Source organism: Narcine bancroftii, chromosome 2 (assembly GCF_036971445.1).
Source record: "Narcine bancroftii isolate sNarBan1 chromosome 2, sNarBan1.hap1, whole genome shotgun sequence".
Classification (NCBI taxonomy): domain Eukaryota; kingdom Metazoa; phylum Chordata; class Chondrichthyes; order Torpediniformes; family Narcinidae; genus Narcine; species Narcine bancroftii.
The window spans coordinates 200,072,622-200,098,611 of record NC_091470.1 but is presented as its reverse complement, the minus strand read 5'-3'; the positions used below and the strand labels follow the sequence as shown (position 1 = coordinate 200,098,611).

At 43.4% G+C, this 25,990-nt stretch overlaps 1 protein-coding gene across 3 annotated transcripts; it reads right to left on the bottom strand.

Moving 5' to 3' along the window:
• Positions 1–13,347: 13,347 nt before the first annotated feature.
• LOC138754980 (tigger transposable element-derived protein 1-like) lies at positions 13,348–25,896 on the bottom strand. Of its 3 annotated transcripts, XM_069920084.1 has the most exons (4): positions 25,455–25,896; positions 16,532–16,687; positions 16,126–16,215; positions 13,348–16,035 (listed from the first exon to the last, which is right to left on the bottom strand). In XM_069920084.1, exons 3-4 carry the CDS (start codon positions 16,210–16,212, stop codon positions 14,452–14,454), a joined length of 1,671 nt encoding a protein of 556 aa, XP_069776185.1. In that variant the 5' UTR covers positions 16,213–16,215; positions 16,532–16,687; positions 25,455–25,896; the 3' UTR covers positions 13,348–14,451. The 3 variants fall into 3 exon arrangements, with proteins under 3 accessions (XP_069776185.1, XP_069776183.1, XP_069776184.1); XM_069920082.1 differs by having other exon boundaries at positions 13,348–16,215; positions 25,455–25,895; XM_069920083.1 differs by having other exon boundaries at positions 13,348–16,212; positions 25,455–25,895.
• Positions 25,897–25,990: the final 94 nt, after the last annotated feature.

The window sequence follows — 25,990 nt, the reverse complement described above, 5'->3', positions numbered from 1 at the left end:
GAGGGGTGTTTCTTGTCACTTAACCTGTGAGTTGCAGCTTGTCTGCGAACATTAGCATAAGTATTACTGAACCTGTGAGCTGCAGCCTGTCTGTGAACATTAGCATATGTATTCACTCTATCTCTGCTACATGTACAATCCTGACTAACATTCTGTGTCATTGTCCCACCATCTTCTTTGTGCTATCCCTTAAAACTCCTCTTTTTAATACCTGTAGAGGCCAAAATACAAATCAAATCTACTCCTCTAGGGCTGTCTGTTCCCCTGGTCCATGCTGGGATCCTATATTAACCCATACCCCACTATGACTATACTTTATATCTGTGCCCTGTCTATATTCTAAAGGTAAAAAATTGTCACCTCTGCTGCCCCTATTCCAGGAGGACTTAATACATTGTGAGCAATTTGGTGATTTCCCAAAAATTGGGAACCAACAAGTAAACAAAACAGCAAATGGTAAAAACATTACAGCACTTTTTCCCAGCGTAGTGTAACTTTCAGATCAGAAGGATGAAGGACTGCACGCCAGGTGGAGGGTAGATTATCAATGTCGTTAGTCCGTGGTTCAGCAGCTCGTTTAATTCGTTGGATGTGGCTCCATCCCTTTTCTTTTGTTCGCAAGGCAGTGACTGTAATCAAAAGTATACAATAGGGGCCATCCCAGACAGGTTTTAGTTGGTGATCTTGCCATGCTTTTACATATACCCAATCACCAGGTTTAATAGAATGTAGGATACTCCAGGGGTGGGCAGTAACAGCTGCATGTCTATTTTCTCCGTGAGCGCAGCCTGTTTGGCAGCTGCATCTTGCCTGTCTGTTCCCCTGTGCTTCAGGACTGTCACCACTTTGATGGCTTCGTACATGAACTACAGCTATTTCCTCAGGTAATGTAAGAGCATGCAGAGATTGGACAATTAAGTTTTCATGGATCAACTTTTGTCCTTTTCCAGTTATCATTCCTCGCTCTTTCCAGATCTTCCCAAAGGTGTGCACTACACTAAAAGCGTACTTTGAGTCTGTGTAGATCGTGCCCACCTTGTTCTCTAGACCCTGGAGAGCTCTACAGAGGGCATACAATTCACAAGATTGTGCTGACCAATGACCGGGAAGGTGACCGGCTTCAATCACCACTCCTTCTTTCCCATCCACTACATTATACCCACTATAGCGAGTGCCATCAATGCAACGGGAAGATCCATCAATAAACCACCTTTCACCCTCCTGTAAAGGCTCATCGCTTAAATCCTCTCTAATTTTGGTCTGTAAATCTATTACCTCTAAACATACATGAACATACCATTCATGGTATTGTCAGAATTTGGAGAAACCAAGAAAGCTGCTGGATTGTGTTCTTTATTCGTAATCAGGGTCAAATCATCCCTATCCATTAGGATCGCTTCATATTTTAAAATTCTAGAATCTGTAAGCCACCTTCCAGCACATTGTAAGAGAATATTGCGGACTGTGTGAACTATCATCGGGGCACCAAACGTAATCTTTCGTCCTTCCTCAACTAAAATAGCAGTGGCTGCGATGGCTTGCACACATTCTGGCCAACCACGACAAACAGTGTCTAAAACTTTTGACAGAAAAGCAACTGGCTGTCTACAGCCTGCCCTCTCTTGTGTTAGTACTCCGGTGGCTACACCTCCTTTCGCATTGGTATATAGGTCAAATGGCTTATTTAGGTCGGGTAAAGCCAACACTGGAGCACTAATAAGGCGCTGTTTCACCAAGTTAAAATTTTAATCTCTTCCTCTGTCCAGACAACAGCTTCGCCCCCTAGAATCGTGAGTTTATCATAGAGAAATCTGACCAGGCTAGAATAATTTTCAATCCAGATTCTACAGTATCCCACTAAACCAAGGAATTTCCTAAGTTCTTGGGCATTCTTGGGAGGTGGGATCTGTAGAATACCACGTATCCTCTCTGGACTTATTTTCCTAGTTCCCTGACTTACCAGATGACCTAAGTATTTAACTTCTGATTGAACAAATTGTAATTTGGATTCACTCACCCTGAGACCCTTATTCTCCAGAAAATTCAAAAGTTCAACAGTATACTGTTTAACTAATTCGTACCTTTTTTCCCATAATTAACAAATCATCAACATATTGTATCAACTGGCAACTCTCTCTCTGAGGAGCCTCATCTAGTATTTGTTCTAAGACCTGGCTGAATAAATTTGGTGATTCTGTAAAGCCCTGGGGAAGGACCGTCCACTGGTATTGATTCTTGCGTCCAGTAAAAGGATTTTCCCATTCAAAGGCAAACATGTCTCTGCTCTCTGTTGCTAACGGACAGGTCCAAAAAGCATCTTTGAGGTCAATCACACTAAACCATTTACTATGGGGATCGATTTTACCCATTATTGTATAGGGATTAGGTACAACCGGGTGACGGGTGAGAATAATTTTGTTCAGCTCCCTCAAGTCCTGCACTAATCGATAGATACCGTCTGGTTTTTGGACAGGTAAAATTGGGGTATTAAAAGGTGACATACAAGGTTCGAGTATACCATCTTTCACCAACTGGTCAATTACTGGCTGTAGCCCCTTTCGACCAGCCATAGGAATTGGGTACTGTTTTCGTCTAATTACTTGCTCAGGATCTTTTAAAGTAACTTGCAGGGGAGGAATATCTAACACTCCTCTATTGCCTCTTTCTGTCCATACTCCAGGATTTATTAGTTCCCGATCTTCCTCGCTTAATACATACAATTGAACCCCGATACCCGATTCCTGTGGTATGGTGCCGATAGCCAATTGATCCTGTAAATCTCGTCCTAACAAACAAACTCCAGCTTGGGGAACTAGTAAAATATCCTCTGTTATTATCTTTTCTCCCATTTGTATTCTTACATCCCTTAATACAGGGACCGTAAAGTCTCTTCCTCCTACTCCCGAAATCATCACTGTCCCCTCTATCTTAACATCCTCGGGTGGTTGTAAAATACTAGACCAGGCTGCCCCAGAATCTACTAAAAAGGTCATCTTGTCACTATGGGGTCCTATGCTTAAATTTACCAATGGTTCTCCGTGCAGTCCCACGGTGTGTATTGACTGAGAACCGTGACCCCCCCCTATTCATAATTTGCTTCCATCTGTTGGACTCTGGCTTTACCCTACCCTTAATTTAGTCTATGTGTCGTCTAAGTCCAGCGTGTTCGTTAAATGAAGTGATAGGAGAATCAATTTATTACACAGCACAAGAATAAAGCTTAACAGAGCTCTGGTTCAGTCGTTAGTTCATAGGTCACCTGCACAGTGAGCTATTCCCCAAGACTGACCTCTACTGTCCAGTCTCTACAGTTTATATACTCAAACTTATCATACAGAACAAAAGTTGGCTTTCTTTGCTAGATTTCTTGCATAAGATTTATCAGAAGTAATTTCCTGCTCTGCAGTTATCTGGGGTGTAGAGCTCCCATCTTAATCCTCAAGGTCAGAATATCCTGTTGTTTTGATCAGAAATCATTTCATACCCCAGATATTTCTAATTATTTCTTTCTTCTCAACTGGCCATATTCTTCTGTTCTACTCAACACCTCCTTCTGTCTTAGCCTTCTTACTGGATTCCATTCTCTTTGTTTCTGACAGTCTCTGTCAGGATTTTTTGTTTATGCTAATCAACACCTCCTTTTGCCTTAACATTCCTACTAAATTGTTTCATACATATTCTCTCTTTTGTATCTTGGGAGCAGACAATTCTAAACCTACTGTAATCAGCCAACTTTGCTACTTACTGTGGCTGCCCCTTACTTACATTACTCTTTCCCTTCACCATGAGGTAAATATTAAATTGTTACATAGAAAAGTGTAGAGAACAAAACAAAGGACTCTACATCACCTTTGTTGACCTCACCAAAGCCTTCGACACCGTGAGCAGGAAAGGGCTTTGGCAAATACTAGAGCGCATCGGATGTCCCCCAAAGTTCCTCAACATGATTATCCAACTGCACGAAAACCAACAAGGTCGGGTCAGATACAGCAATGAGCTCTCTGAACCCTTCTCCATTAACAATGGCGTGAAGCAAGGCTGTGTTCTCGCACCAACCCTCTTTTCAATCTTCTTCAGCATGATGCTGAACCAAGCCATGAAAGACCCCAACAATGAAGACGCTGTTTACATCCGGTACCGCACGGATGGCAGTCTCTTCAATCTGAGGCGCCTGCAAGCTCACACCAAGACACAAGAGAAACTTGTCCGTGAACTACTCTTTGCAGATGATGCCGCTTTAGTTGCCCATTCAGAGCCAGCTCTTCAGCGCTTGACGTCCTGCTTTGCGGAAACTGCCAAAATGTTTGGCCTGGAAGTCAGCCTGAAGAAAACTGAGGTCCTCCATCAGCCAGCTCCCCACCATGACTACCAGCCCCCCCACATCTCCATCGGGCACACAAAACTCAAAACGGTCAACCAGTTTACCTATCTCGGCTGCACCATTTCATCAGATGCAAGGATCGACAATGAGATAGACAACAGACTCGCCAAGGCAAATAGCGCCTTTGGAAGACTACACAAAAGAGTCTGGAAAAACAACCAACTGAAAAACCTCACAAAGATAAGCGTATACAGAGCCGTTGTCATACCCACACTCCTGTTCGGCTCCGAATCATGGGTCCTCTACCGGCACCACCTACGGCTCCTAGAACGCTTCCACCAGCGTTGTCTCCGCTCCATCCTCAACATCCATTGGAGCGCTCACACCCCTAACGTCGAGGTACTCGAGATGGCAGAGGTCGACAGCATCGAGTCCACGCTGCTGAAGATCCAGCTGCGCTGGATGGGTCACGTCTCCAGAATGGAGGACCATCGCCTTCCCAAGATCGTATTATATGGCGAGCTCTCCACTGGCCACCGTGACAGAGGTGCACCAAAGAAAAGGTACAAGGACTGCCTAAAGAAATCTCTTGGTGCCTGCCACATTGACCACCGCCAGTGGGCTGATAACGCCTCAAACCGTGCATCTTGGCGCCTCACAGTTTGGCGGGCAGCAGCCTCCTTTGAAGAAGACCGCAGAGCCCACCTCACTGACAAAAGGCAAAGGAGGAAAAACCCAACACCCAACCCCAACCAACCAATTTTCCCTTGCAACCGCTGCAATCGTGTCTGCCTGTCCCGCATCGGACTGGTCAGCCACAAACGAGCCTGCAGCTGACGTGGACTTTTTACCCCCTCCATAAATCTTCGTCCGCGAAGCCAAGCCAAAGAAAGAAAGACATAGTACTGGATTCATGTATACAAACTGAATAGTACATAAGCATATATTCTACATATTTTCTATGATTAATTAACCCCTATATTCCAACACATAAGTGTGTAAGGTCGCGTCTCCCTGGCTCGCGTTGGGCATTCTCTCTTAAAATGTCCCTCCTTTTACAATGGTAGCAAACTAATTCTCCTGTTTCCCAATTCCTACCGGGATTACCACGAGGTTTCGGGAACAGTCCTCGTCCCCGGAATTCTCCTCTATTCCCCTCTACCCTTGCCCCTGTTCTGGTCTCTACTCTCCCACTCCTGGAGCTCCTCCCAATGTCCAGAAGCTGGCACACAGCCCCTACCCTTTTCTTGCTGTCCCTCCACTACTTCCTTGACTGCCTGCATCAAAATCTTAGCCTTTCCTTTCTGTTTATTGGGCATTCTTTCTTAAAATTACGTACCTCCGTACTAGTCAGGGGCACATTTACAAAACTGAGACCCCCTCCCATGGGAACTTCCCGTAAAGGTCTCATCCAGTTAATTTCTGGCTTATCCTCTCCTTTATAATGTCTAGATTCCTGCTCTCCGGGAAATGAATCAAAGGGTTCTGCCCTTCCCTCCCGGAGGGTCTCACACTGTTTTGAGGTGGTAATCTTTCTTCTTTCTTTGGCTTGGCTTCGCAGACGAAGATTTATGGAGGGGGTAAATGTCCACGTCAGCTGCAGGCTCGTTTGTGGCTGACAAGTCCGATGCGGGACAGGCAGACACGGTTGCAGCGGTTGCAGGGGAAAATTGGTTGGTTGGGGTTGGGTGTTGGGTTTTTCCTCCTTTGCCTTTTGTCAGTGAGGTGGGCTCTGCGGTTTTCTTCAAAGGAGGTTGCTGCCCGCCAAACTGTGAGGCGCCAAGATGCACGGTTTGAGGCGATATCAGCCCACTGGCGGTGGTCAATGTGGCAGGCACCAAGAGATTTCTTTAGGCAGTCCTTGTACCTTTTCTTTGGTGCACCTCTGTCACGGTGGCCAGTGGAGAGCTTGCCATATAACACGATCTTGGGAAGCACTAGTACTTTGTGAACAGGTCATCATACCACCCCTACTTTCTTCTCCTTTCTTTAGCTGTGGGGGAGGAGGGGAAAGTGAAGAAGGGTAGAGCATAGGAGAGAGGGGAAAGATAGGAGCCGGCATAGGAGGATAAGGTGGAATAAGGGAATGTAACACATCCCATCCTTGTGTTTCAGGGACAAAAGGTTCCTCATCCTTCTTGTCCTTACATTCCTTTTCATTCAAAACCAGTTGATCAACCGATCCACTGAGCCAGCAGGCTAGGCTGCATATTCTCTGCTCTCAATATTATCTCTGATTTTGATAGAGCCAGATGTTCAATGCCTGACACATCCAATTCTCATCGGATCCGAACTTTGGCCAATATACCGAATTCCCTTTTATCGGGTTTTTTTAACCCATTCCAGACAGCAATACCTGACCATGGTCTGTTTGTCTTTCCCACGGGTTCTCCCCGTACCCCAATCAGAGAGCATTAATCCTAACAGACTTTGCTTAGTTATCTGATTGTCCCGTCCTTCCTTAGGACTATTTCCCTTGCTACTCACACCTCCCATACTAACAGGTAAGTAAAATTCCTCTTACCGGGATCCAGTAGCTATTCCTAGCACGCTTCCTTAACGTCCTCCCGTCGTTTGTTCTCAATGCCTCTTTTCGGATATCACTCGCTTCATCCACTGACCAGTCACCCGCCATCCGTGAGTCCAGCTTAATCAGCCGGGGTGCACCTTGGGCACTCTGTCAGTGGAGGGAGTGGGATCCCGGACGAGTCCCCATTTGTGAGAAACAGAAGTACCTTCACAGAATTTGATCGAGATAAAAATTGAGAACAAAAAACATTTATTATACAACAATACAAAGTTGGGTGCTTTCACTTACCCTGGGAATGCACAAATACACTGGGGCTCACCCAACTTTTATACAGTTTATTTCAGTATAGAAGTACCCTCCCCCTTACATTCTTCTGCCTCCTGGATGAGTTTGGCATTAGGCAATCCTGTCTGCCTACGTGCTGTTTCTGTGAACTTGGAGGACCAGGGGGTATCCTGTCGGTGTCCCATCATGTCATTGTCCTTATTCACACCTTCCTGACTCTCAGGGCTTACTAACTTCTTATATGCAGAACTTGCTAATTCTGGCTAAAAGGCTAGAAGACCTTATCTTATTCAGACTAACTTCCTACATTCTATTATCTATCCTTATCTTATTCATACTGGCTTTATTCATTACAGATATATCCATACTAGCTTTCTTCATCTTTCATATTTTCATGTTAGTTTTACTCATCTCTCGCAGGTGCAGGTGTAGCACTTCCTGCAGCCAAGGTGGCGAATGGTGGGAATAGAGTGGATGAGGGAGTCAGAGGGAATTCAAATAAAAATAGGTTTTCCTCATTCATTATATCACTTCTTAAAAAAAAACTTTAGTCTTGACACAAAACATTAATTATTTCTACCCACAAATGCTGAGTTTCTCCAGCAGTACGCTGTTTGTTCTAGATTCCAGTATCTGCAGTCTGTCTAAATTTTTGGGCAGCAGTTGGCATAGCAGTTAGCAGAACACTTACAGCACCAGCGATTGGGACCGGAGTTCAAATTCTGCGCTGTTTGTAAGGAATTTGTACGTTCTCCTAATGGTGTGGGTTTCCTCCAGTCTCTCCCACCCTTCAAAGCGTACTAGGAGTCGTAGGTCAATTGGGTGCAACTGAGCGGCACAGGCATGTGGGCCAAAAGGGAATGTTACTGTGCTGAATGTCTAAATTATTATTATCATTTCACTAAGATATTGTGGATGAGAAGCTTCAACAAAGTGAAATTCATCTCAGAACAGATGAACCAGCTGCAATTCAAATGTACAAGCGAGAAGGCATGTGGGGGTGGGGGCGTTCACTAATGTAGTACTTCAGATGCTTCAACATCCCAGGGAAGACAAAACTAGAAGGCCACATGTAAGAAAGTCATCAATCGCCTCAGTGAAATGAATGAAAAGACCAGCAATGAGATAAGGAGACCACTTTGCCTCAAAGATGAGACAATAATAATAATATGAATGGAAATTCAGGAAAATGACCTTTATCTTGATTGGCAAGGACACAGAATTAAGAGGGAAGTGATTTACACAGAGCATAAACACCAGCATTGTTCATTAAAATGGCACATTTCAGTGTTGTAAATTCAAAGTTAACCAGGATTTTCTCTTCAAGGAATTTTTCAGGGACACAAAATTGATGGTCAAAACTCAGGGGAGGTTTTGAAATGGCTACTCTGTTACAAAAATAATTTCTAGTGATCAGAAAATTGGGGATAAACATACAGATTACGGCGGACAATGAAGATTTTGCTTCCTGAACACGGTGTATTTTATGGATTTAGGACTGCTGATCACGAAAATCATCTTAAAATTTTTCTGGTAAATCTTCCCTGTACTCTCGCCAACATTATTACATCCCTTCTAAGATAAGGGGCCCAAAACTGCACACATTTCTCCAAATGAGGTCTCACTGGTGCCCCATGGAACCTCTTTACTCTTACACAGTATTCCTCCTAAAATGAAGGCCAACATAGCATTTGCTTTCTTTACTGTCGATCCAATCTGATGATCAACCTTCAGGTTATTCTGCGTGAGGACCCCAAGTTCATCCGAATTTTGAATTTTCTCCCCATCCAAAGAATAATCTGCCTGTTTATATAAAATCATATATAAAAATAACAGCATAGAAATAGGCCAGCTTGGCCCTTCTAGTCCATGCCAAACACTTTCTCCGGCCTAACCCCACTGACCTACACTCAACCCGTAACCCTCCATTCCTTTCTCCTCCAGATACACATCCAACTTCTCCTTAAATGATAATATCGAGCCTGACTCCACCAGTTTGTCTGGAAGCTTGTTCCACACACCCACCTCTCTCTGAGAAGTCACCCCTCATGTTTCCTCTAAACTTTTTCCCCCAACTCTCGGTGCAGGTTCTCTCATTTCTATCTCCCCCCTTTCTTAAAGCCAAAAGCCTCTCCATGTCAATTCTATCTATACCCCTAATAATTTTAAGTACCTCAATCAAATGCCCAAAGAATAAAGACCCAACTTATTTAACCTCTTCTTATAACATAGACCCTGTAACCCCAGCAAAATCTAGAAAATCTTCTCTGCACTCTCTCCAATTTGTTAACATCTTTCCTATACTTTGGTGACCAAAACTGTACACAATATTCCAAATTTGGCCTCACGAATGCAGTGTACAATTTTAACCTAACATCTCAGCTCCTAGACTCAATGCTCTGATCTATAAAGGCCAGCATCCCATAAGCGTTCTTCACCACCCTATCCACATGAGACTTCACCTTCAGAGAACTGTATCATTCCAAGATCCCCGTTTTTTTCCTCTTGCCAAATCTACAACTGCACATTTCTCAACAGTCCATCTCATCTGCCATTTCTTTGTAGTTCAGCTTGAATTTGCCTATCATAATCCCCAATTTTTTTCCCCCCCACAAAGCAGCCTTTTGAATTTTTTGACTAACCAACAGACTGTGGTTAATTTTTAAAAAAATGTCAAGTAAGAAAGAGTCAGAACACAGCATCGTGGATAATGGGCCATTCAAAGAGTGGTTGCATAAGGACAGAATGCAGTTTTCCAGTCTCTCCATGAGCATAGATTAAACCCTTTCCTATCCATAGATCCAAATGTCTATAATGTTGTAATTGTCCCTGGTTCTGCAGCTTCCTTTGGGAGAGGATTTCAAATACAGGCCACCCTCAAGTGAAAACATTGCCCTTTATGTCCCTCCTTCCTTATGCACTTCTGGTTCTACTCTCACTTTATCCATACCTCTCAGGATATTGTACACCTTTGAGGTCACCCCCGAGCCTCGGACACTCCAGGGGTAAAAGAAAATCCCCAGCTTACCCTTGTAGGCAAGCCCTCCAGCCCGGACACCGTCTGATAATGAAAGAGACAATACAAGGAGCAGTGGAAGTCTGAAATGCAGTGCCTCAAAGAGCAGCCAAAACAGATTCAATAGGTTTCAAAAAGGAACTGGATAGATACCCATTGAAGACAAAGAGAAAGCAGGTCTAATTGGAGACCTTCAAAGAACTACATTAGGCACAATATATCAAACATATGTTTTCTGACCGACCAGCATGTATTCAGTTAATAGATTAGATAGGTGTTGAGTTTACAACTACAGGACACTGAGTAAACCGTTTCTCAATCCATCATCTTGGAGGACACTCTGTTGAAATGCATGTTTCATGTTGAAGGGAGGCTTAGGTGGATGTGGATCAATGCTTGGCCATCTAAAACAGTGATTTCTTCAAAGGATACTCCAGCAAGTTTGAAATAATTGCAGATGAGATTATGTTCTGTGTATACGTGAAACTTGTAGGGGCTCACACAGACCCATGCCCAAAGGTGTATAAAAACGGGATGAATACTATGCTTTGAGTGGGGCTCAGTGTAGAGAACGAGTTACTGAACTCTTTCTTTGTACCCCTCACCCCGACTACCATTATTAAGGTTGAATAAAGAAACTGTTGTACGCTTTATTGGTTCTGCTGTGTGTTTTATAACTGACTTGCACAAACTAATCTTGGGGAGCAGATCAAAAGGATTGACATGGGCTGTTTCCACGCTTAATTGGTTATATGGTTAAAATATTAGTGTGCTCGGAGGAATTTTCAGAATATAGGAAGGGTGCCGAAGGCACAGTCACCATTAGTGAATCAATGGTAATTGTTCAAAATTTGGAAAGTAGAGGATTGTTCAGCCAGACGAGATTAGAGATTCTGAGTGGGGGAGTTGTGGAAGAATAAAAATGATAGTTTTAAAGATTTAGGTCATGTGCTTCAACATACGTGAGAAAGGAAGAGAAGATGTGGAGAAAGGGGCAATGCAAGTTGGGGTACATGAAAAAAGGATTTTGATTTAATAAATTTAATTAGTTTTTTTAAAATCTGGAGACTAAACCACAACCCCCTTTTCCACTGGCATCCCAGTTAACTGACTGTTCACTGTCTCAGGATAGGAAGCCCTTTGTGCTGTTTCCATTGGGCCACCTTAACTGGTGCTTTTGCACTGAACACACACACACACACACCTCCAGGGATCCGAGTGTTCTACCCTCTACTGGAAACTGGTGACTTTCTGATGTCCCTTTTCCACTGGTTTTTCAGCATGCCAGCATCACCAAATACTGGGGATACAAGTAGGGGTAGAGGCAGTTAATACCTGGCATGAAATTACATCATTTGTTCAATGTTCCTTTTCCAGTGGACCAGTAAATTCCCAATTAATTCCTCGGACAGGGTGCCAGTGGAAAAGGGGCTACAGAGGCTGGAATCTGGAGCAAAAAAACCAAATAAGTTCCACGTCAGTGATAATATTTCTGTGCATTCACTTAGCATCAAATTTATCTCAAGTTCAATTATCCACTTTGTACCAATGCAAGATCAATTTTGTTATACATATACAGATGAAAGATTCTCTGGACTGTGGTGTGTGCCCACATACAGATAGTCCCAGACTTATGATTTTTTTTTGAAGTTACGATGGTTTGAATCTGTATATTACTTCAAATTTTGGCTAGACTATGACAGCGCTGTTAGTCCCCACACTGATCCTACTGCCTCATGCTCTCCCCACAGCCCCATGTCAGTCCCCACGTTGATCCCACTACCCCATGCTCACCCCACAGCCTCACATTGGTCTCCACGCTGACTCCACTGCCCTTTTTCGACTTACAATGGGAGTGCCATTGATTCACTACTGGTGACTGGGCCTTCGGCACCCGAGCCCTATACTCTGAAAATACCCCGAGCACACTAATATTTTGCTCTGCTCCCCAAGATCAGTTTGTGGAAGTCAGCCCGTGCTGCAATAAAACACACAGCAGAACCAATTAAGCGTACAACAGTTTCTTTATTCAGCCTTGATAGTGGGAGTGAGGGGTACAAGAGTTCAGTAACTCGTTCTCTACACTGAGCTCCACTCAAAGCATAGTGTTCACCCCATTTTTATACACCTTTGGGCATGGGTCTGTGTGAGACCTTACAAGTTTCACACAGCTGACAATTCTTGATTTACAATAATATCCCCCTTTTAGTGTCTGCAGACACTGGGAAATGGGAAATGTCAGGGTGTCCTTACTCTTGGTTTATTTACTTTTATTACATTCTTTGTGGTGTTAATTATCTCTCTACAGCACAGGGAAGGTCAGGTGAGAAGACAATTATATTCTCACCATGTTACAAGGCAACTACTGTATTTTCTCACCTAATTCATTAACCCTTTGTTTTGTTAAGTATATTTATTAAACTTATTCTTTAACAAGTTGGAGTGGTTGGTTTGGTGTGATCCTGTGAAGTGTGTGGTTGGCTTCATGACATTAAAACACACCATATAAAGCCAATTACTTTAAAAAGCAGGCTGCACTTTTAAAAAAATTTACAGCATAGTGGAAGCCAATTCTGGCCATTTAAATCCGTGCCACCCAGAGAAAACCCAAGCAGACATGGGGAGAACAAATTCCTAACAGACAGTAGCGGATTTAATAGTGGGTGGCTGGCACTGTAAGAATGTAGCACTAACCCTTACACTTCAGTTATTTGCCAATTTAAAATGTAAAAATTTCTGGTTGCAAGCAACATCTATACTGCTTATCCCCTGTGCATACATAAACTACTGAAAATCTTGGTAACAAAGCAAACATCAGAAATTCTAGGTCTGAGCTGAGAGGCTGCAGTGATTTTTCAGTGAGCCACATGACCAGTGTTCTGTTAATGCATCAACCATACAGCTCACACCATAACATCTGCATTCATTGAAAAGGAACCCAGATGAAAATTATTTTTTTCTTCTTGTCTCAGTGGGGAAACAATTCCAGGTGATTATCATTTGACATGTGAAAAGGATATTCAAACGTGTCCATTGTAACTCAATTCTGTTCACAACGAAGAAAGATGGGGCCCTACTGTTTAAAGTGCCACTGCAGAGTTCCAGTCTGGATGCCCACTGGTTAGATTGCTATTGCACTGCATGGAACTCTAGCCTAGGTCCCCATGTCTTCTATAAAGAACGTGACCAATCAGATCTGGTGCAGGTACTTTATTCCATAAGCATTGTTGAAAAAAAACATGTTTCAGAGTATTTCAGAACGTTTATTGATAATATTTAAATCGAATACAACAAATTGAAAGCCTCTGCTATAAATAGTAAAACCTCTGCTATCTGGCACCTATGGAGATTGTTAGATGCCACACAAGTGAATTTTCTGGTTGCTTGAGATTGAGTGTTAGGTGACTGGTGAACAAACAGCAAGGTGTAATTTTAATAGGTAAATTTTTTACCTATTTATTTTCTGCAATTTTTTTTGTCAGTTGCTTGAATTTTGGATAACAGGGTTTTTCAATATTGTTCAATGCCCTTATTAGGAATAGGGGCAGAGAAAAATGGAAGAACAACAAAATATTAACAAAATGGAGAAGAGTTGAGGCAAATAATACTTGAGTAGCAGGACAATGAAAAAACAGGACAAGAAAAAGCCTGAATTAAATGGGCAGATGATTGTGTTATGTGAACATCGTCAATGGGTTCATTTCTGAAGTACATCCAGAGTTGCAAATGGTGGGATGGTTGTGAAACTTTTGGTAAACTGCACATTTACCACGTTCTCATCTTCCACAAAATAGCTATACTAACTTTGGGAACTAGCCCAGCAGGCCTTGACTGACAAGAACAGCAAGTTACCCACCCCAGATTTGGAACATTCTAGTCTCATATTTCTTCCCAAGACTGAGTTGAGGTCAACACCTGATTCCAGAGAGCATGGAAACTTAACACAAAGAAGCCAGGAGCTGCAAGACAACTGCAACACCATTGCATTACAATGAAATCCAAAATATATTATACACTAGCCTAATTTAAACAAATTTCATGACCCAGCATATGCAAACACACCCAACAGGCAATTACAGTGAACAGTTAAATTAAAATGTATTAAAAATAGTAAACCCTGGGGAAGCTCAGCAGTGCTGGCATTCTTGACGAAGAGGTAGCATGATGAGGACCAAAATGGACACCTACAGCCATTCCCCGACCTGAGTCTGAATTCTGTTCTGACCGACTGATCTCGAAATGGATGCGTATGTTAGCATGGCGTGTAGAAGTCTTACGGCTGCACAACATTCTTTTATCCTACTTAATTTCCACCATGATTATAGCATCCTCGATTTTTACTTCAGGTACCTGAAGACTTGTACTTGGCTGTGGTTCGTCATAGTCTTCATCTCGTTGGGTTGAGGGGCAGGGAGTTGTGGGGGGAGTCACATGTTTGAAGAACAAGCTTAAATTTGTTTGGATGGTTTGCTTCTTTTTTTCCTCATAGATTTGTCGATAGCAATTTAAGGCTTCCTGAATTTGTCGATCTACCTTGGTGAATCTTTCGACATTCTGGTCCATGCTTTCCAAATCGGCAAGGGCTTTATTCACTTGTGAAAATACATTTGCCAACCCCTTTACAGTGAAGTTCCTCTGTGGCTCCTCCTCCTCTTTTTTCCTCCTTTCTTTCTCCGCAATTCTTTCCTCTTCTATTTCGATTAACTCTTCGTCGGTCAATTCCTTCGATTCAAGGTCTAATAACTCTTCCACATCTTCCACTTTCACTTCTAACTCAAGAGTTTTTGCGAGTTTCACAATTTTCTCTCTAATTTCGTCAAGCGCATCCTCTTTGTTGAAGCCTTTAAATGTGTGTACGTAGCGTTTGAGACATTTTTTCCAAATTCCATTCATGCATGTTTTTGTCACATCCTCCCATGCTGCTGTGATATTTTTGATGCACTCAAGAATGTTGTAATGTTTCCAAAAATCCCGCAATGATACTTCATTATTCGTTACCGCTCTGGCTTGAGCAAATGTCGATTGAAGGTAATAAGCTTTAAAAGTTGCTATTGCTCCTTGATCCATCGGCTGAATGATAGAAGTTGTGCTCAGTGGCAAATATATTACTTTAACATCAGGATGAAGGTCATCCAGATGAGGGGGATGTGCGGGGGCATTGTCTAAGATTAATAAAATCTTGAATGGGATACTATTTTCCAAGCAATATTCCCGAACACTGGGAATAAAACAGTTTACAAACCAGTCTTCAAACAAAGTCTGAGTCATGCAGGATCTGAGGTTGGACCGGTAGTGGACAGGCAGGGTGTGCTTATTAATGTTTTTGAATGCACATGGGTTCTCAGAATGGTAAATCAGGAAAGGCTTCAGCTTAAAACCAGCAACATTTCCTCCTAGCAACAAGGTTACTCGGTCGTTAAATGCCTTAAATCCTGGCATAGTTTTAGCTTCCTGATGAATGTACGTTCGTTTCGGCAACCGCTTCCAAAAAAGTCCTGTTTCATCGACATTGAAAATTTGCTCGGGTAGATATCTTTCTTCATGGATTAATTCATCCAAACTTTCAACGAACTTTTCATCAGCACCTGTGACGCGAACCTTGTGCAAGCTATATCTTCTTTTAAATCTATCGAACCAACCATGACTTGCTGTGAAGTTCTCCGTGTAATCCTCTCCTGCTTGCTCCTTCAAAATCTCAAAAAGACTTCTCGCCTTTGCCTGAATTGTTGGCAAGTTTAGTGGTACACAGTTTTGAATTTGATCTTCCATCCACAGCATCAACAACTTCTCCATTTCGTGGATGGGCCCTTGCCGATGCTTCGTTATTATTACAGACTTCATACTTGCCGAACCTTTCACTGCTTCCCGTATTTTTTCTTTGTCCTTTAAAATTGTGGAGATTGTCGAATGGGACAAGTGTAGATCGCGTGCAATCATATTAACTTTTTTTCCTCCTTCATATTGGTTGATTACCTTCATTTTCAATTCCAAATTAAGCACCTTCCTCGACTTCTTGCCAGGTCCATCAGTGGGGGACGGGTTTTTCCTCTTGCTCGTCATCTTCTTTGGGGTTTAATACAATAATGGTTTAATCCAGCATGAAAATTCATTAGATTTACTCGAATAACGTGCACTTACTGAATGGCAACTGAGAGAGATGTACACAATGTTGGGATATCGTCTGACAGTCACTATCGTATGCGCAAGTGCAATTTTTATATTTACATTGTTTTTCCTTTATTTTAAAAAAAAACTTTTTATTTGGTCATACGTATGGATGGTCGTAAGTCGCATAGGTCACAAGTAGGGGAGATACTCTGCATCTGTCTAAAACTTTTAAAATCAGGGTTATCCTATAGAAAGGGTTTAAAATTCTTACCTTCACGACGAAGTTGCCACACCACCACTATCGTCCTGCCAACTCTGACACAATCTTGCACACGGCCCGTTAGTTATTTGCGAAGTCGCAATGCTCCTCCACGGGGTCCATCCGCCTGCTCCGACTGCAGTCAGCTCTGTACAGGCTTTAAACGGCCTGTCACAGGAGCCGACGGTAGTTTATTTTAAAATATACAAATAAATTTAAACCATTAACTGATCATTTGTTAATAAAATATTATGATTAACTTTCAACAGCATCGACTGGTCAGCGGCAAGTGCCACATTTGGGGCCGTCTTATACAAAGGGTATAATTCTAAACCACCATTTTTACGTGGAAATTCTGGGGTTGTCAAATACAACAGCATATGTGGTAAATGCATGTGCTGGAGAGACTCAGCAGGTCCCACAGCGTCCATAGAAGTCATTCTCCAGTTGGATTCAGGCTGCTGAGGAAGGAAAACTGAAGAGTATCTGGCTGTGTGACCTTCCAATCCTCCTCAAAAGGAGGTTGTTCCAGGAATTGCAATGTTGGAACCTTGTTCAAAAAAAAATTGTAAGGAATCACCCTGGAACTGAAGGTCAGTTAATGTGAGTAGAGGTGCTTTTAGAAATGGCAATGCATGTGCAACTTACTCCAGATAGATTAATGAAAATTATGACAATATTTTAAAAAAGAAAATGGGCTTTTTTTGTACGAACAGGGACTTCCAAAGCATCTTTAGCCTTGGCAACGCAGCCTCTGTCTCCACTCATCACCTTGCATGGCTCATCTTCCAAATAACCTCTTTTGTTCATTCCCTTTCATCGACACATCAATCAACTGCTTGTCTGTCATTCTTCACCCTTGCCTGTTTCACCAATCCCCCATGATCCTCTGTCCAACTCCTCCCACCCTGTCCACAATGTAACACACATGGTACGTTTTAAATGCAATAGAGGGAGGGATAAAAAGGGGAAGGGGTGGTATTATGACATAGCGGCAATGAGTCAGCTCCTTGGGTACCATGGTACGTTTTAAATGCAATAGAGGGAGGGATAAAAAGGGGAAGGAGTGGTATTGCTTATCAGGAAAATGTCACAGTAGTGCTCACATAAGACAGACTAGAGGGCAGTTCTACTGGATGGAACCGAGGAATGAGAAAATGATGACCTCATCAGTGGGATTATAGACCACTCAGTCGTCACAGGTATTGGAAGAGCAAATTTGTAGAGGGATACACAGTTGCAAGAAACAAGGTTGTGGTAATAGGTGACTTTTAACTTTCCAAATATTCACTGGGACTCCCTTTACTGTAAAAAGGGTTGGACAGGTTAGCCTGTGAAATGTGTTCAGGAAAGTTTCCTTTATCAATATGAGGTGCCAACTAGAGAATACAATACTGAATCACCTATTTAGGGAACATGACAGGGCAGGTGACAAGTGTGACGTAACGCTTTGAATCTGGTGATCATAATGCCATTAGTTTCAAGGTTCTAAATTGGAGAAAAGCCAAGTTTGAGAGTATAGAATTTGTATGTTCCTGCCAAAATTAGGACAAAAGATTCAAGGAACCTTGATTTGAGAGATATTGAGGCCCTGCTTAAGAACTGAAAAGAGGTGCATAGGAGGTATAGGCATCAAGGAACAAGCAGTACATTCAATTAAAGGAAACACAGAGGAAATCAGGAGAGCAAATAGAAGGCACAAGATTGCTCTGGGAGACAAGGTGAAGGGAAAAAAAAACAAGGGCTTCTACAGATTTAACAAGGGCCAAACGCTACCAAGGGGCAACATTGATCAGAGCAATTACATATGCACAGTGCCAAAAGAGATGGTGAGATCTCAAATCATTTTTTTTAACATCTGCCTTTATTTAGGAGACAGACACGGATCTATAGCGACGTCATGGACGCTATCAGACTATAAAGGAGATGGTGTTTGATGCCTTGAGGCAAACAAAGGATAGATAAATTCTCAGAGCCTGACAAAATAGTCACTCAGACCTTGTGGGAGGCTAGTGTACAAATTGCAGGGGCCCTAAACATCCTTCACCAAGGGTAACAGAACATTACAGCACATTTGGCCCTCTATCTATGTTGTGCCAACCTATATATTCTTACCATAAAAAGTACATCTAAACCCTTCCTCCCTCTTAATCTATTTTTCTTTCATGCATGTGCTTGTCAAAATCTCTTAAATGCCCCCAATGTTTCAGCCTCCACCATCAACCCTGGCACCCACATCACTAAAAAAAAAATACCCCTGACGTCTCCCTTAAACTTGCATTCTTTCACTTTGTAGAGATGTCCCCTGGTGCTTGCTATTCCCACCCTGGGAAACAGGTACTGCCTGTCCACCTTATCCATTTCTCTCAGAATCTTGTAGACCTCTTATGTCTCCTTTCATCCTTCTTCAATCCAAAGAGAAAAGCCCCAACTCTGCCTCACAAGACTTATTTACTAACATCCTGGTAAATCTCCTCTGCACCCTTAACAGAGCTTCCACATCCTTCCCATAATGAGATGGCCAGATCGGAGCACAAGTGGGGTCTCACCAGAGATTTGTGGAGTTGCAACATGACTTCAAGACTCTTGAACTCAATCCCCCTACTGATGAAGCCCAGCGTCCCCTAGGCCTTCTTAACGATTCTATCATGGTGCTGGAGGATTCAAGGATAGTTAATGCCCCATTGTTTAAGAAAGGTTCCAAGAATAATTCAAGAAGTTATAGGCAAAGTGAACTTGACATCAGTAGTGGGCAAGTTACGGGAAAATATTCCAAGATACAAGTGCGTGGTTAGAAAGGGACTGATCAAGAATAATCAACATGTATTTCAGTACAGCAGGTCATTTCTAACCCTTTTCAAGGCATTGGACGATGTCCATATGGACTTCAGCAAAGCCTTTGACAAGGTCCCACATAGGAGATTTAATTTAGACACACTGCAACAGGCCCTACTGGCCCACAAGCCCACACTACTCAAATACATCCGTAAGTTTTGAATGGTGGGAGAAAATCAGAGGGCCCAGAAGAAACCGACACAGGCACAAACTCATTACATTACAGACAGTGCCAGATTAGAACCCGGGTCGCTGGCTCTGCAACAGCAATGCACTAATCACTACACCAACCGTGCTGCCCAAGGTTGGTCAAGAAGGCTCAGTTGCTCAGTATTCATGATGTAGAATTGGAATAGACATTTGCTTTACAGGAGAACCAGAGAGTGGTAGTAGATAATGGCCTCTCTGACTGGTGATGTCCTTCAGAGATCAGTGCTGGGTCCATTGATTTTGTCATCAATATCAATGACCTGTGTGATGTGGTCAATTGGATCAGCAAATTTGCAGATGATGCCCAGATTAAGGGAGTAATGAACATTAAGAAAGCCTTTCAAAGCATGCAGCAGGATCTGAAAAAATGAGCTGGGAAATGGCAGATGGAATTGAATGCAGAATGAGTTGTTACACTTTGGGAGGAAAAAAGCAGGGCAGAACATGCAGTGTAAATGGCAGGGAACTGCAGTGTGGTAGAACAGAGGCATCTGGGAACGCAGACACATGAAAGTGGCGTCAAAGGTAGATAGGGTCATTAAAAAGAGCGTTTTGCACACTGGCCTTCATAAATCAAAATACTGAGTACCGGAGTTGAAATGTTAAAGCTGTATAAGACATTGATGAAGCCAAATTTGGAGTATAGTGTGCAGTTTTGATCAACTACCTATTGGAAAGATATCAAAAAAATTGAAAGAGTACAGATAAGATCTACAAGGATTTTGCCAGGTCTCAAGGAGCTGAGTTACAGGAAAAGGTTGAAATAGGACTTTATTCCCTGGAGCATCACGGAATGAGGACAGATTTGATTGAAGTATACAAAATTATGAGGGGTACAGATAGTGTAAATGCAAGCAGGCTTTTTCCACTGAGGTTAGTTGAGACAAGAACAAGAGGATATGGGTTAAGGTTGAAAGGTGAAATGTTTAAGGGATTGGGGCAACACCTTCACTCAGAGAATGGTGAAAGTCTGGAAGGGATTGCCAGCAAAAGTGGTGGATGCAGGTTCAATTTCAACATTTAAGGACAATTTGGATAGGTTCATGGGATGGGTATGGGGTCGCTAAGACTAGTTGAATAGTTCGGCGCAGACTAAATGGGATAAATGTCCTGTTTCTGTGCTATGTTCTCAGGTTCTAAGATCTTCAGATATAGAGATGAACGCCAACTTGGTTGGCATGGATGAATTGGGCTGAAAATGAGCAATAAAAATAACAGTAGACAGAATGAAGATTTAATTGTTACTTAAAGGAAAAAAACCTACGGGGTTTCATGAAAGGCACCTGAATGATTTACAGAGCTCACACAAGGACTTTCATTGTGTTGCTGCCAGAAGGATTTTAAATCCAAATGCCCACCTGTTCTTCCATTGCTAGAAAATAAATTAAATCCACCTCGCAGAGGTTGGCCAATATAGCAGTCTTAATTATCATTGAACTGCACAGTTTAGTCCATTAAAATATGACAGCTTAGAAGCATAGAACACTGCAGCACAAAACAAGCCATTTGGCCCTTCTAGTCTGTGCCAACCACTATTTCACTAGTTCCACTGATCTTCTCCCATCCATGTATCTATCGAATCTATTCTTAAAACTCAAGATCAAGCTTGCATTCACCACATCAGATGGTAGCTCATTCCACACTCCCACTACTCTCTGAGTGAAGAACTTTCCCCTAATGTTCCCCCAAACCTTTCCCCCTTTTGGCTTAAAACTATAGGCATTTTCAGGTGGCCAAAATCCCCTGATGTAAAGCCGCATATTATGCCCATATGCGGCTGTCGGGAGGCCACTTGAAAGTGCAGGAGGTTCATGTGAGGCGAACTTTGTAACCCTCCTCCAAGAGGGATAATCGCTGGAGCACTGAGGTCCCCCCCAGCACATGAATCCAGCCGTCTGAAAGCACCTTCTAAGGGGATGACAATCAGCTGGCGAGCGCCTGACAGCCCCCCCTCCCAGCTGCCCCTGCTCCCGTGTGGGACGTCAGGGCAGGGGCAGCCAACGCGGGCTGTCCCCATACTGATCCCACTGCCCCGCTCTCTCCCCACAGCCCTATCAGTCCCTGCACTGCGGGGTGGCTGGCGTGGGCTGTCAGCACTGTTAATACGCGGGATAATCATCCCCCTTGTGTTCACTGGTTTCCCCTCTCTGGGGGTTCTGTATCACTCTGAACTGCCACTTTGGGCTGGCACATGTTTTCATTAAACTGTGTCTACTTCTAGCTCCTGCTGGGCCTTGTTTCTTCTCCTCCAGTGGGTTTCTGCATCGTCCAGTGTCTGGCTGGGTCTGCTGTGGGGTTTAACAGTTTGTGTGGGATTCCTGCTTGGGTTATTTGGGGGTTAGGGTAAGGTTGGGTCTGAGTTAGGGTATTGCTGTGATCCCTCTGGTGTGTGCTGGCTTGGGGAGCCTACAATGCTGACAGCCTGCACCAGCCGCCTCAGTGTGGGGACTGATATGGGGCTATTGGGAGAGCACAGGGCAGCGGGATCAATGTGGGGACGTCCTGCTCCAGCTGCCCCAGCTCTGACAGCCCGAAGGGACAGGAGCCAGAGTGCGCTCTGAGGCGCCTCCCTTGAAGCTGTCCCTTTCAGATGGCCAGAGCTGCGCTTTCAGCGCTGCCACCTGAATGACCATCCCACAGGTATGAATCTGCTTCTGTCGGAGCATTCTTGGTGGAGAATGCATCTGAAGAAGCCTAATAACCTCTCATATTTTCCCCAAATCTAAGTGGAAAAAGACTACTCGCAATTGCTCTGTCTATACCTTTTAATCTTGTAAACCTCTATCTTCCCCTCATCCTTCTTCACTCCAAGGAATAAAGTCCTTACCTGTTTAATGTTTCCCTGGAACTCAACTACCGAAGACCCAGCAACATCCTAGTAAACCTTCTCTGCACGCTTTCCTGTAGATATCCTTCCTTTAGATAAGGCGACCAGAATTGCACACAATATTCCAAATGTGGCCTCACCAATGTCTTAAAACAACTTCAGCCTTCCTCGAAGGGAAAACTGAATAAATACTCAAGTATTAGAAATACTCAGCATTACAAGCAACATCTGTGGAAACAAATACTGGATAATACACAAAGGCTTTTCTTTGTTTCCAAAAAAAAAACAACAACCAATCTTTCTTCATATCCTGGCATACCCTACATTTCATGGGCATCTTCATAATCTTCCAGCAATACAGTGACCAGAAATTTAGCTATAGTCTAGCCCTTTAGAGCTCCAACATCATCTGCCTTGTATTGAGCAACTACAGAAAATGCCTTCAAATACACAGATTTCAGCCTCATGCCACATGGAATGTTGAGGTGTGGGCAAAGGTGAGGTGTCGACTGAGGACAGAGCATTCAGTCTTTGAAAGAAAGTCAGAAGAGATAGTAAAACCCAGCAAGGTTTAGAATGGGGGTCAGTGGGCTGGAGGGTGAGAGGATCAGGCAACATAGGGTGGGGAAAGAAGTGGAGGGTTGTGGAAAAAAAGGGGATGGAGAAAGTGAAAGGCTGGGGGAGATCATCATCACCTCTCATCCTTTGTTAATCGCTCTCAAAATATGCACACATTTATGTCTTAATGTCGCTCACTTAGTTTGTCCACATTCCCTCAAAGCCTCTTTGTCCCCTCATCAGTATGCACATCAACAAACTTGGAAATCATAGCCAGGCCTTCAGCCAAAATGAAGGATGGATTGTGAATAGTTAGTGCCTGCACACTAATCTGTACAGTAACCTCACCAGTCACAAATCTTTCAATTTTTTTCTATCGTTTTCTATCAGTTAACCAACCCTAAACCCCCATTTTGAGTATTAACCCTAATCATTGTATTTCGTACTCAAAATTCTTGATATCCAAAGCCAATTTGCAGAGATTTGAGTGGAAACAGATAAAATTACTACAATTAATGGCACCTACTCTTAAATAGGCAAAGTACAGAAACATAATGTACAATCCAGCACTGTCTGTAAGGAGTTTGTACATTCTCCCCACGTCTACAAGGGCTCGCTCCAGGTTCCTCCCACCCTCCAAAACATACAGGGGTTGAAGGTTAATTGGGGCATTTGGGCAGCATGGGCTTGTGGGCCTGATTACAAGATATAGGAGCAGAAATAGGCTCCGCCATTCTAATCATGAGCTGATCCATCCACCCACTCAGGCCCACTCCCACCTTTCTCCCAGTAACCCTTGATGCCCCGACTAATCAAATACCTGTCGATCTCTGCCTTAAATACACCTGACCTTACTTCCACAGCCACCTACGCCAACAAGTTGAATTGTGACCCTTTGACAAAAGAACATTTTTCTGAATCTATTATAAATTGACATCAATTTATCCTGAAGTTTATGACCTTCGGTCCTAGAATTCCCTACCACAGGAAATGTCCTTGCTGCAGCTACTGTCCTGGCCTTTCTGCATTCGAAATGCCTCTAACAAGGTTCTCTTTCCCCCCCACTGCCCCCCCCATCCTTCCGCTCACTAACGAGTACCGTCCAAGAGCTGACAATCATTCCTCAATTAGTGTCCCTTTCATTCCTGGTATCATTCTAGTAAATCTTCTATTACCATCCTGCATATCCAGATTTTTTTTAAATTTAAAAATGAGTGTGGATGGGCAAAAGGGGCGACAGTGGACCAAAACGTCCATTTTTTTTTGCACTGTTCAAATTGGACTGTGTAAATACCCACATTTATCAATAGGATTTTCCTGTCAAATGATTTTTAAGCTCCTCAATATATTATTGATTTAGTATTTACTAACCATCATTAACTTCCGTACTTCAATGAGTAGCCACTGGTAGATGGGACTCAATCTATACTCACAACTCAGACATCAAAGCCACAGAGAAATTCTGGAAGTACTCAGCCGGCCTTGCAGCATCCATAGGAGGTAAAGGTTTGCCAATGAGTTGGCCTAAGGATGTAGGGGCTTCAAATGTACACAAACAAGTGGGCAGTTGCATGATGTGGAAAACAGAAGTTATCCGTTGATGACTATTACCATCGTTAAATCAGCTACGTGTTCCTACTTTAAAATATTGATACGAGTAAATCATCAACAGCTAACACATTTCTTGACTATACAAGAGTTAAAGGGGTTTTAACCGCTAAGATTTTCTGACTATTTAACTATATTGATGAAGGACTGGAGCCCAAAACTTTGGAGACATTGCTACATAAAGGCACTGCTGAGTTTCTCAGTGTTTCCTCCCCCCCCCCCACCCACCCACCCTCCCACCCACTTAACCCCAGTGTCAAAAGAATCCTGTGTTTTACCTCTAACTGACATACTATTGAAGGAGCCCTGACTTGCTACTTAGTTGGATTAAGCCTTTTCATACTAATCTTTGAAATGCAGTCATTAATTTTAACATGCTTCATAGTAAACGAATTCCAACTTTTTTTTTTAAAAGCAAAAGCAAGATGAGCTTTGTTTTATAACCAGAATGGCAGTTGTTCTAGATAAACTGGTTATCTAAAATAATGTTACTCGGTTCACTCCCAATAGGATTTAATTTAAGTGCATCCGAAGGGTCCAATTTAGCTGAACAGAAAGGAATAAAATGCTACGACACTGGGCAGATTTAACCTGGAGGCATCTGGGGGCTTTAAAGGGAGGGGAGTTACCAGCAAAAGCGTTTGAAAACTCCAAGATTAAGTATAATTTAATTAAGTATTTGAAAGTGTGGAGGATAAGGCCTATCTGCCCATTGTTGGCCAAAGGGCTACTCAACAACTTGCCACCATTTTCTCCAGCCGGGCCTTAGCCCGCAAACCCCCGTCAAACGCTGATTAAAGCCCAAACTAATTAGGTTCAGAGCGACCCAACTCCCTTCCCCCCCCAAAACCCTTTACCCTTCGACTCCCCCCCCGGCCTCTAAACAAAGAAACTCACCATCAGGCTTCCACCGCACTTTCCTGACGGACCTCCGCCGGCGGAGGACGCCCCGGGGCCGGCCACGCCGCTACGACAGACCGAGGCTCAGCGGAGGGCGCGAAAAACTCGACGGCACCGGCGTGCGGGCGGCACCGGGCATCAGACAATCGGACGCGGGACTCGTTCGATCCGAAGTCGGCCTTAAGCCCTGGGTTTGAGGCGCGAACGGGCGATTATAAAGCGGGCGGAAAGCGGCGCTTCCGGTGAGCGTAGACTAGGCCGCAAACACCAGACCGCCCCAGCACATCTCGAGACGAACGTCGTCGCTCTCTCTCCTCACTGGCTACGCCAAAAAAAATCCCATTCCCCTTCCCTTCGGGAGTTTCCGTGAAAAGGGGCGGATTTCCGAGAATTAATATATGTAAGGAGCCGAACGGCGCGAGTGAAGCCAAACCCCACCCCCCGCTTCCACCGCCCGTCCAATCGGCGACGCGCTCACCTCGTCCGGCGGAGCCGATTTCCACGCGGCGGCGTCAGTGCCCCTGCGGCGGCAG